Here is a 12,811-nt window from a genome sequence, read left to right on the forward strand (position 1 = left end):
TTTTAAAGAAAAAACAAGTAGAAAATCTATTACATTTTGTAATTACATTACATTTATGTGCCTACAGTAAAGCATGTGCAACTGCAGACCTGAACCAACTTCACTACAACCTTCATACTATTTTTAACCTTCCATACTGGGATTTGGGAGTTCTTGAATTCTAGAGCCAATTTATAACATGTGTGATCTGCATTAGATGCCATAGATCTGCAGATGCAAAGAGATTGTTGTTGCTCATATCGTCATTAGATTTGCTTTTCTTTACTTCAACAGTGCACTAAGATAAATAGTGCCAAGTAAATAAAATGTATGTTCGAACTGCTGAAAGTATGTTAATGAAGACAGAATGGGAAATACTGCTTAAGAAAAAAAAAGATCTTGTTGCTTAGTAAAGTATGTGATTCAAATCAGGAGAAGTTCTGAGTACGTACCACTTCCATTGACTTCAGTCAGCATTTCTAAAGCACAGACTCACTTATTCAGGTGCCTAATTTTAGGCATCTGAGTTTAAAACTATGTAACTTGCACAAGTTCACAAAGGAGGGTCTATGGATAGATCTCAGGAATTTCTTGATTTGAGTCCTATGTTTAGGCCACTAGACCATAATGCCTTTTAAGATGGGAGAGTTTTTGATACAGCAGCATATCTCTGATGTCATTAATGAACACAGTACGTTGGCTCAGTCGGTTAAGAAAGAGTGATTTAGTTAGCTTGTGAGGTGTTTCATACCAAAAGGCATCGTGCCAAGCTGTAGACAAGTAATCTACACCCGTAGTATTTTCTAGGCTAAGTGCTGTATGGTGAAGGATGCTGATGTGTTTTCTCTTTTCCCTTTAGAGGAAATATTGGCTACAATCCTGTGAAATCTAGATAATGGAAAAGCTGCCACTGGACTTCAATAAAAATCAGGACTGAGCCTAGTATTTTGTTACATTTCTGTGCAGCTCTTAAATTATACAGTAGCCACCCACCCACCCACCCACTAAATAGATAATAATTACTTCTCCAGTCACTACACACTTACAGAGAAAAAATAAATGTAATAAAGTAGGGTTGAGATTTTCCAGTCAGTGCAGGGGATTTACCACACATCATAAATTAAAATTAATCGAAATTGTGTGGCTAAACCTCCAGTATGGCTTTGAAAACCTCAACCTTGTATTTTTTTCAGCTACAGAATGGGCCCCAAATCTCCTTTCCCTGACTTCAAGAAAGTATAGGCAATGAAAAGTCACTTTTGTACTCAATGAGCAGCTGTAAACATTGTTATAAGAGGTTACTGTTGATGGACCCAATCCCTTCTCCCTTTGAAGTCAACGGGAATTTTGCATTCCCATCACAAAGTCACTCACAAAAAATGTCATTGTTGGCACAAGAAAATTACAGCGTTGATTTTGTTTCATATAAATCACCAGATACGATACTGGAAGACATTTATGTATAAAAAATATCTAAAATTCCAGTGTATCATAATGTCCACATCTATCTGTTTACACTTACAAAAACAGCACTTATTGACACTGGGCCTGATTATTCTCTAGTACCAGTTTCACATCGGTGTAACATTGACATTGACTTGTATGGAGTTACTCTTCATTTACACAGGCATATGGGAGGTCAGAATCAAGGCTAATATTCATCTTGCTACAATTCTCAGTGCTTGGATTTTTACAAAAAATGTGGAAAGACTTGAAATAGAACAAGGAAAGCATTCTGATTATTTGCTTTAATGAAAACAATGCCTAATGTCTGATAAGCAAGCCACTGACTGAGTTAACTTACTTTGGTAATGTTTGATCATGTCGTTGATGGTGGAAAATGTAATCCTTGGAGAGATGTAATATCCTCCATTGTCTAGACTCCTTATTTTGTAGTGCTTAATAACATCACCATGCTGTGGATCATAGTCCCTGATGGACAGAGAATAACTGCCTGTGGACAAACAGTGCAAAGATGTTGTTTAGTAGATAGGACATCTATATTGCACACATTGCTGTAGTTCAATATTAATATATGCAACAAACATGTTCATTTTTTAGCCTGCTTCTCTTGTCCCCTATTTACTCCAAAAAGCATTCTGCAATCATCCCAAATGATTGGCATGAAGAAGTTAGCCAACTGCAGGCTCTGTTGCTGGTACTAAATTTATCCAGAAAGCGAATTTTCTGTCAGACTTTTCTGCTTCAGTACCAATGGAGATGCTCAGACTAATTTTCTCTCTTTCTTTTTTGGTAATATTCTGACAATATTCTGAGGCTCAGTTGGGCAGATCGTTACATGGCTATTCCTATTCCTGGGCATAGTTCCATTGACTTCATTAGGACCATGTCCAGAAGCAACTGCAGGATTAGCCCAACCTCACTAATGGATATACAGGCTGAAATTCACCCTGGCACGAGGGCCAGTACAAGGAATCCGTGTGCCTTAAGCCCCTGGATGCTGCAAATAGGCTAGCAAGGAGGGGGTTTCGGACAAGCAGAAGGGAAGAATCACAAGATCCACATGTATCCAGGAACTCAGCTTGACTCCAAACTTGTCACCGAGGTTTCTTTATTGGCATATAATTGACACTTGAATTGTTCAGGCTTAAGCGTAGGGGCTGGGTATAGGGCGTACCACACATCCAAATTACACAAACTCCCTGTCTTTATATACATTTAGAAATTGCATTACATTCACTATACATTGCATTACGTGTTTTGGGACTGGCTTGGTTACTTTGCAGGAACCAATCCCAGTGCAGAATGCTCTGTCCATGTGCTACCCATGTTCGACTTTACTCTTTACCTCATCTTTATGCTCCCAACTTCTCTTGTCCATTGTTATCCTGTTCTTAGCAAATGGTGCCCTGGGTGTTCCCTCTCTAATCTTAGCTAGCTCAGACTGTCTTTTATCTTACTGACCCATTTACTTATTTTAGCACAAGCATTCCATTTTCAGTCTGCTAATCTAGTTACCTCCCTAATCCTGTCTTCCAAGAAATGAAGCCTCCTCCATGTTTAATTACTCAAATCAAGCCAGGCTAGGGTGACCAGACATCCCGATAAAATCGGGACTGTCCCGATTTTGAGGAGTTTGTTCCGTGTCCCGACCGAAGTACGGTTGGGGCGCCATTTGTCCCGATATTTTGTTACGGGCGTTTTTTGTTTTTTTTTAAACACTCACCCATCCGGGTCTTCGGCGGCAATTTGGTGGAGGGTCCTTCAGTTGCTGATGGTCTTTGGCAGCATTTCGGCGGCGAGTGTTTCTGTCTTTGGTGGGCAAGGTTTATTACCTGCCGCCGAAATGCTGCTGAAGACTGTCAGCGACTGACGGACCCTCTGCCGAATTGCCACCTAAGACCCGGACGGGTGAGTGTAACAATTAAAAAGGTGCCCCCCCCCCCCCCCCCGCAGCGGTCCCGATATTTTCCACTTAGCATCTGGTCACCCTAAGCCAAGCCAACACCTTATTGGCTGGTTATTCATAATTGTCCATTGCAGGGATTCTTGCATCTTCACCTGGAGGATCTGGCACGGTCACTGTTGGAGACAATATACTGGACTAGATGCATCAATGAGATGTTGGTGCCTAACTTTCTCAGGTTCCTTTGAAAATTCTAGTGTCTCCATTAATCCTTTCAGTACAAATAATGGCTTCTGTTATAAAAATCTAGTTTGATTTTCTACCTACAGTGCAAACGCCCAGGTGCCACAAATATACTATAAAACCTGTATTTGTAAGATTTGATATCTCAAAGAGCTTTACAGAACAGGACAACTATTATTCACATTTAAAGCGATCATCTAACCCATCCTAGGAGTCACAGTTTTCTGAGAAGGTTTTAAGTGTTAAGCCATAGGACTCCCTCACTTCCTTTGGAGACTTTACCACAGTCTAATTCAATTCACTGATATATGCAGCAAACAACATAACATATTGGGCCAACTTCAGATCTTGATGATATACGTTCATTTTTAACTCTGATATCAATCCCAAAGTAATCCATTGCCTACCTTTTAATGTTTCACTTTCTCTGATAAGGAATGCCCCAGGATTGTTTCCCGGTGCTAGAAGCTGTCTCTCTGCATCTTTCCTGGTTATATCTTTGAAGAACCATCTGAAAAGTATTTTGAAAGAGTTAGGGTTTTTTTTCTCTACCCCTAAGGATATGCAACAGGGTGGAAAAGAAAGTTTCAAATGTACTGAAATATAGAAGAACCTACTCTTCTGTTTCCAAGGTGTTTACTTTTGCTACATAGTTGCTTGGAATGAAGCCTTCTTTCTTTGTTGAGAGAGATTTAGCTCTCCACCATTCTCCAAGCCTGAAATACAAAACAACAACAGTATTCACAACATGCAAACAAAAAATAATGAAAGGTTATTTAGCTACTTCTGTGGTGCTGCTGAGGACCTTGATTGGGCTGGCAGGGGAAAAACAGCATTTATCTCTGAAGTTCAGCCATCTCAGAAACTTTAGAGGGTCAGCTTCAGAGCAAACTGCTACAACCCTCATCCCATCAGCTGCCCAAGTGTTACAGGGGCTGGGGGAAAGGACACAGTTTCACTTTCACATGGAAAGGAGCCTTTTTTCCTTTAGTTTGTGAGCGTGCGTGTGTGTGTGTGTGTGTGTAAGAGAGAGACAGAGAGAAAACCAGCATCTATATAGGGATGCAGTGATATCCAGAGATAAGGTACAGTACAGCCAACACTACTATACTTACTCCTCAAGAACTTTCATTTTTTCTCCTTTCTTGAAGGACAAGTCATCTTCATGAATTCCCTCATAAGGATACAAGGCTACTACAATGTCCCCATGCTCCTCCGCGTCTATTAATGCAGAAAGCCAAGTGACATTCTTACTATTATATTTGTTCATATACAGTTATCACAAGTTGTTAACGTTCTTATGGAAACGTACCTTCTTTACAGAATCTCTGCCCTGGTAAAAGGTGCATTTCTGTATTTCCCTACAATAAAATATTCGTTAATTAAGCAGTTGTAGGTCACTATGATTATATATATTATATGCACAGTACATAATATATAAAAGATTCTTCAGCTGGTGTGGAGTCATCTTACATATTTCTAAGACAACATCCACAAAACTTTAATTGAAAAGAAGCATGTGGCTATTTTTCCTGGGCAATTTTAAAGGCAAATGATAAAGTAAACATTGAAGAAGTCCCAACTAGACTTTGAACTTAGCAGCTCACACCTCACCAAGCTGAAAAGTGAAGTGGAAAATTCACAGCTTTGCTGTTGCTGCACCGACCTTTGACAAAGCTACTTTAACAGGGCAACAGAGCAATAATTATCAGTGTGAGGATCTGCCCTCAGAAAGCTAAAAATAATATTAGGGCTGTCAATTAATTACAGTTAACGCCTGCAATTAACTGAAAACAAAAATTAATGCATTACTTTTTTTTAATGCCTTGACTGCGTACTTAGCAGGGAGGGAGGCATTGGCAGCAGGGGGCAGAAGCCCCAGCCCAGAGCCCCACACCTATATTTGAAATATAAAAAAACCACCAAAAAAGTATTTAAATAAATAGTATTCTATTATTGTTTAACAGTGTGATAAAAACTGCGATTAATCGCAATTCATTTTTTTAATCTCTTGACAGCCCTATAAAATATATTTACTTTTAGTTTACTGAGTGGAGATGTGGGGAAACATGTTTACTGCTGACTGAGCAGCTGAGAAAAAGGAATTATTTCATTTTTATCCAGGCGGTGACAATCCTTATATTTTGCCAATTTAGTGTGAAAAATGCTTATATCCTCTGTACAAGGTCATCTTATAGGGTTTTGCACAGGAGATTTCATGGCATCCTTCCCCCTCCTGGCTGCAGAAATACTTGGCAGGTGATGCTGTGTTTCCCCCTACTCAGGAGAGGGGTTTTACTAGTGGACCTGAATGGTAGCAGACCCATGAGTTACACCAGTGGCCTGCCTTCAACACCCTCTCTTTGCTACTGTGGATGGAGCACTGCTACACAGCACACAGGGGTTTTCCACTGGCTTGCTTTGCCCTATACAGCAGAATTGTATCCATTCTGCTACCATTCAGTCCATATATGCTTATGGAGAGAGGTGAGAAGTCAAGGTTTGCTGCACTGTAACTACATGCAACAGTACACTCCGTATCAGTGTAGAACTACACATTAAAAATAAAGGGGTGGTGCTTTTACAAAGAAATTCTGATGCTCTACAGTTCTTATGAGCTTAAAAGTGCAAAACGCTTCTAAAATACTGGTGCTTTTAGAACTACAGTATTTCGAAACTATTTCAGACTTCCTTAGAGTCACTCAGCATTTCTTTAAAGCATCAAACATACCAAACCTCCCTTCCCCTCACCCCAACCCAACAACATGTCAGGGAGTATTTTCTCTATATAAAAAGAAGGCACAGCCAATATTTACGAAGCAATAAACCGCCAAGGGCTTTTTAAAATATTGCATACTTATTGACGGTGAGTTGCAAAGCAAAACTGTAGACAAAAATTAATAATTATAGCTTCTGCATGCATGTGTTTTTGATTTAAATTTAAATCATGCCAGTCATGCTTTGATCTTGCTATTGGAATTCTCCCCTGAGACTATCTACTTACTGGCCTTTGCTGTTTATAGGACGTTGGATCCCTCACATAAATAGTTCGTTCAGTTTTACGTACTGGTTGGTTCTTCAAATCTAGCCCATCTCCAGGCAGAGTCTCTTTTCTTTTTGATTTTATACATCCCATATTTCCTGTTGGAATAAAAAGGTATAAAACAAAAATGTTTTATTATATAACCAAGTAGCTTTTCATGCACTCATCTGACTATGTAACAAAAACTTTCTTTCCATTCACAATACCTGAGCATCACTTACGAAAGCTTCAAGTATCAGTATTGATACATGTACCTGTGGTTGGGAACCACTGCTTTAGTAGTTCCCCAATACATTCTATATTAAGGTAATCCTTATGGCAGTGTGTGCGTTCAAGATAGGATGGTCTGGGTACAGCTGCTAGTATCTACCTAACTGGAATCCACCCATGTAATTATGCATTTATTGAGAAAGCACCTGCAACAAATTACACTGGTCTACAATTTTTGAGAAGTCGTCTGCTTCAGAGATAAAATGTGCTATTTTTTATGTATTTTGATGTGCTGAATTCAAATATGACAATTAAAACAACTGATTGGCTACTGTTTCTAAGATATTTAAGTTTTTACATTTTATGTCTATGTATATTGTGTAGATAGTAGAGTTTTAATCATAAATTGTAAACCTAGGTCTTTTCATGTGTTTGTGGTTGCTTTACATGATAATATTTCACCTGTCCTGTTTATGTAACACTTTAAAAATCAGCAAAAGGGTTATATCAATAAAATTTATTATGAAACAAAAGGCAAAAAACTATTCTGTACATAGTTTAGTCTTATTCAGTGTCTACTCGGCGCTTCTTGGCTTGTCTCTTGTATTCATTAAATGGAGCATCTCTTGTCACTGTCCAGCAATAGTCTGCAAGCATTGATGGGCTCCATTTGCCCTGATAGCGTTTCTCCATTGTTGCAATGTCCTGGTGAAATCGCTCGCCGTGCTCGTCGCTCACTGCTCCGCAGTTCGGTGGGAAAAAATCTAGATGAGAGTGCAAAAAATTAATCTTTAGTGACATGTTGCAACCAAGGCTTTTGTATGCCTTGAGGAGGTTTTCCACCAACAACCTGTAGTTGTCTGCCTTGTTGTTTCCGAGAAAATTTATTGCTACTAACTGGAAGGCTTTCCATGCCGTCTTTTCCTTGCCACGCAGTGCATGGTCAAATGCATCATCTCGAAGAAGTTCACGAATCTGAGGACCAACAAAGACACCTTCCTTTATCTTAGCTTCCCTTAACCTTGGAAATTTTCCACGGAGGTACTTGACAGCTGCTTGTGTTTTGTCAATGGCCTTGACAAAGTTCTTCATCAGACCCAGCTTGATGTGTAAGGGTGGTAACAAAATCTTCCTTAATTCAACAAGTGGTGGATGCTGAACACTTTTCCTCCCAGGCTCCAATGACTGTCGGAGTGGCCAATCTTTCTTGATGTAGTGGGAATCTCTTGCACGACTATCCCATTCGCAGAGAAAACAGCAGTACTTTGTGTATCCAGTCTGCAGACCAAGCAAGAGAGCAACAACCTTCAAATCGCCACAAAGCTGCCACTGATGTTGGTCATAGTTTATGCACCTCAAAAGTTGTTTCATGTTGTCATAGGTTTCCTTCATATGGACTGCATGACCAACTGGAATTGATGGCAAAACATTGCCATTATGCAGTAAAACAGCTTTAAGACTCGTCCTCGATGAATCAATGAACAGTCTCCACTCATCTGGATCGTGAACGATGTTGAGGGCTGCCATCACACCATCGCTGTTGTTGCAGGCTACAAGGTCACCTTCCATGAAGAAGAATGGGACAAGATCCTTTTGACGGTCACGGAACATGGAAACCCTAACATTACCTGCCAGGAGATTCCACTGCTGTAGTCTGGAGCCCAACAGCTCTGCCTTACTCTTGGGTAGTTCCAAATCCCTGACAAGGTCATTCAGTTCACCTTGTGTTAGGAGGTGTGGTTCAGAGGAGGAGGATGGGAGAAAACGTGGGTCCTGTGACATTGATGGTTCAGGACCAGAAGTTTCATCCTCTTCCTCGTCTGACTCAAGTGAGAATGATTCTGGTGCATCAGGAACCGGCAGTCCTTCTCCGTGGGGTACTGGGCGTATAGCTGATGGAATGTTTGGATAACGCACAGTCCACTTTTTCTTCTTTGACACACCTTTCCCAACTGGAGGCACCATGCATAAGTAACAATTGCTGGTATGATCTGTTGGCTCTCTCCAAATCATTGGCACTGCAAAAGGCATAGATTTTCTTTTCCTGTTCAACCACTGGCGAAGATTTGTTGCACAAGTGTTGCAGCATATGTGTGGGGCCCACCTCTTGTCCTGATCTCCAATTTTGCAGCCAAAATAAAGGTGATAGGCTTTCTTAACCATAGTGGTTATACTGCGCTTTTGTGATGCAAAAGTCACTTCACCACAAACATAGCAGAAGTTATCTGCACTGTTTACACAAGTACGAGGCATCTCTGCTCACTTTGGCTAAACAGAAATGTGTCCCTTTGCAAAATCAAACACTGACAAAGAAGAGAGCACGACACTGTATGATTTCTAGAGCTGATATAGGGCAATTTGTTCAGCAGAGTGATGTAAGCTTCGTTATGATTGCATCATCCATGACTTCTAGGAATAACATGATGCAATTCCTATCATGTATGACGCAATACCAGCTTCAGATTGCATCATTCATTGTTTTGCCTAAAAAGCAAGTACTGTCCAAACCCAGTCATAGATTTATTCATAGATCCAGTCAAAGATGTATTTTAGTCATTTCTGGTTTAAATTGAGATCCCTTCCCTTTATAACTCACTTATCCTTCGTCATTCCCAACTCAAGGGTCGTATATACTGACCCAATAGCATATCTTGAAAACTAGAGCCAATCAACAATTTTAAGCATCATTTTCGTTCTCAGTGACCCAGAATTAGTAAAGTTTGACTACATTTATTTCAGAAGCATTTTGGCTGTAGAGCAGTGTTATCTTCCTCCTTTGAAGGGCAGTAACTACCTTTATTTGTCACAGGACCTGCTTTGAAGACACCAAAAAGAAGTGTTTACATGTCAAACAGTCTAATGGAATGGGCTTGGGGCACTTACAGGTGCAAGTAAACCAGGGGTGGCCAAAGCACAGGCTGAGGAGCTGAAGCAGCCCATTGAATTCTACATCAGGTCTTGTGTCTGCCCACATCTTTAGTACAGAGGCCTTGTCCACACTAGAAAGTTGTACCTCTTTAACAATACTGATATGGTTAAAGAGATACAACTCTCCTAGTGTGGATACAGTTATATCCGTGTAAAGGTGCCATAACTGTTCCATACCACAAGGGCACCATATCATATAAGGCACTTTTATAGTGGTATAACTGCATCCACAATAGGACTTATGTATTTTTATAATACAAATCATTGTATAGTAAGAATCACACCCCTAACCAACATAGTAATACCAGTACAGCTATCAAGTGTAGACCTGGCCTTAGAAGCAGCCCTCAAGGAATATAGCCACAACATGTTATGCTCCCACCAGTTGTAGCCTTCCACCCAGGTCAAGATGGAGCACTGCATGTTGGGACCTATAGTCTCTGTGGGCTGCACATCTTCCTCTACATTAGAGATGAGGGTAGCTGCAGTCTGCCCCGTTTTATGGAAATTAGATGTGGCCCTTTGACATCAAAGTCTGGGTGTCCATGAATAAACTCACTGGTCATTGCACCATCGAGTTCAGTGACCAATTGAGAGCTCATTGATCTCCAAACCACCTAGTCACTCGTGTTCTCTTAAACTATAACCAAAAAACAAAAAAGCCCAAGGGCCCTCATTCCACAAGAAAAGTGAGTGCAGTTTTCAGTTCTGGCATATCAATAATTGCAGCATTTCCACTCACCAGTGTAAGGTGGAGAGGCTGCATTTCTGTTGGGATCTTTTCTTACAATAGGAAACCACTAATGCTTTCATTTTTGCTTTGTGAAAACCCCATTGGAAATCCTCCAGATCTCCAATTCCATATGGGACACACACACAGACACACACACACACACACACCTTCTTTCATTTGAGACACTAATAGAAGCTTTTAGGATTCCGATATTTAAGAACAGCCTCCAAGTTTTCAGGCACAATTCATTGTGGGCATATAAAACTCACTTGCACTTTTGAACATGACAAACATGTACATGGGTAACCCCCGTATACACATATGCAAGCTGGGGTTTGTGTGTGCATATTTGATTATTAGATGTCTAATTACCTGGATTGCACCCAGAATAAATCAGTTATTCAGTAATCTACATGTTAACACCAGTGCCACAAATTTGCACCTACAAAACCACAACCTGAAGTTGAAGACTCATGAAGAACTGGCATGAAAGTAGTCAAGCACATGCCCTAACTTTAAGCAGGTGAGTAGATCCACTGATTCAAAAAGGACTAATCCTATTCTTACAGTTAAACATGTGGTTAAGTGTTTTACTGGATTGGGGCCTAAATCACAGACAGGAAAGTGCCTCCCTCACTACTGGGATGAAGTCTAAAAGAATGAGTCCGATGGTTTTATTCCATGAGACAACCAAACAGATATAAAGTGACTTGCCCAAGGTCACATAGCATATCAGTGGCAGAGCAGGGAAAAGAAACCCCGACTCCCAGTTCAGAGCCTTATATCCACTGGAGATGGAAAGGATTAACGTGATGCAGGGACCTTAAATGTAAGTTATGGTGGGAGGGGGAAAGAAGAGATATTGAAGATCCATCCCCCCAAAAGTTAAAAAAGTATGTTAACTTTAGTTGTAATTGTGTCATTCACAATGGTGACAGTAAAATCATTTGATGAATATTTTGCACACACAACTAAATTTCAGCCATCTAGTAACATATACTTCAGATGCATCATCCAAGATTAAACTCACAGCAATGATAAGCTAGAACACGAATGTGTTACAGATTGAGGGTCCAATTCTGCAAGATACTAATCTCCTCCAAAGAGGCGCTAAGCACTCTTCACTCCCATTGATTTCAATGGGAGTTAGGGGTACTCTGGGCCAGATCCACAAAGGAATTCCAATCCAATGGAAGTTAGGAGTCTATATACCTTTGTGGATCTGGATCTCAGTTCCTTATAGGATTGAGCCCTTTACCTGTCCTTTATTAATTACTCTCTCAAATCTTTCTAAAGAAGCAGTTGAAAAAACTGCAATAGATTAAGGTAAATGAAGTGCATGTTTAACTTTCAGACAAATTAATTTACAGGATTTCTAATTAAGTGTATGAAGATTCTGAAAACCTCATCTCACATAAAGCAACTGAAAAATATTTAAGACATGTTAGGAATTTTGCCACTTATTGCATTTTATTCTGATACTATAACGGTAAAATTAGAGTTTCTATGAATTCTCCCACGGCCTTGGGATCATATACTTCCATGGGTGTTCCCAGTACTTTATGCATTTCTGATAAACATTATACATTGAAAGCAAATTCACTTCTTGCACCTGGGCAGGAAGGTCCTTAGAATGGCATGAGAATAAAAACTCCATAAAGCTAATCTTAACAGCAGACATTGTAAGCTAAATTTTGACCAGCCATATGCTAAAAGTGATGGATTTTTAAATATTTATACTATGCAATTGCCTCTTTTAACTCTTAAAATATAAACAGTCAACCCTAGTAAAAATACATTACTGAAAAAATATTGAAAATATGTAATGAATGAAGCATATCTATTTCTTAAGTTATAGTATATTTCTGTAGAAAGTATGGGGAAAGTGGATTTATGCATGAATATTGCATTTAGTGTAAAATGTTAATTTGCATGACTTTTTTCCCCATTTACCTCAATCAACATTGGGTACGTTTAATCTTTTGTGACAGGGAAGTGCTTTTTTGCTGGTATTAAAAGGAGGATTTGATAAGCTTTCAGCTGTTCAGATTGTTACAGATTAGAGTATTTGTTCTTCTGAGATAAGAATCATTGTACAACAAAGGAAATACTGTACTTTCAGTCCCTTTACAGACGTTTCTCATTCCCACAATGTTTTACAGTAGGCAATATGTTACTTTTCATCAATGCTTTTAATCAATTTTCCTATCCACTTTTCTAGACATGAAAGATGCTGTACATGTAGATGAGAAGAAACTATATAAGAGAGGATAACTTCTATAAGCAGACACCTAAGTAATTTGACTTA

General features: G+C 39.6%; 1 protein-coding gene across 1 annotated transcript in view; it reads right to left on the reverse strand.

Moving 5' to 3' along the window:
* LYN (LYN proto-oncogene, Src family tyrosine kinase) overlaps positions 1–12,811 on the reverse strand; it is an 83,413-nt gene that overhangs the window by 44,977 nt on the left and 25,625 nt on the right. Inside the window, exons 2-7 of the mRNA XM_065399265.1 lie at positions 6,594–6,730; positions 4,902–4,950; positions 4,705–4,810; positions 4,207–4,305; positions 3,997–4,100; positions 1,784–1,933 (exon numbers count right to left, since the gene is read on the reverse strand). Of these exons, the coding sequence (XP_065255337.1) occupies positions 1,784–1,933; positions 3,997–4,100; positions 4,207–4,305; positions 4,705–4,810; positions 4,902–4,950; positions 6,594–6,725 (640 nt within the window). The 5' untranslated portion in view covers positions 6,726–6,730. The remainder of the gene's footprint in view (positions 1–1,783; positions 1,934–3,996; positions 4,101–4,206; positions 4,306–4,704; positions 4,811–4,901; positions 4,951–6,593; positions 6,731–12,811) is intronic.

This window comes from Emys orbicularis, chromosome 2 (genome assembly GCF_028017835.1).
Source record: "Emys orbicularis isolate rEmyOrb1 chromosome 2, rEmyOrb1.hap1, whole genome shotgun sequence".
In the NCBI taxonomy this organism is placed as follows: Eukaryota; Metazoa; Chordata; order Testudines; family Emydidae; genus Emys; species Emys orbicularis.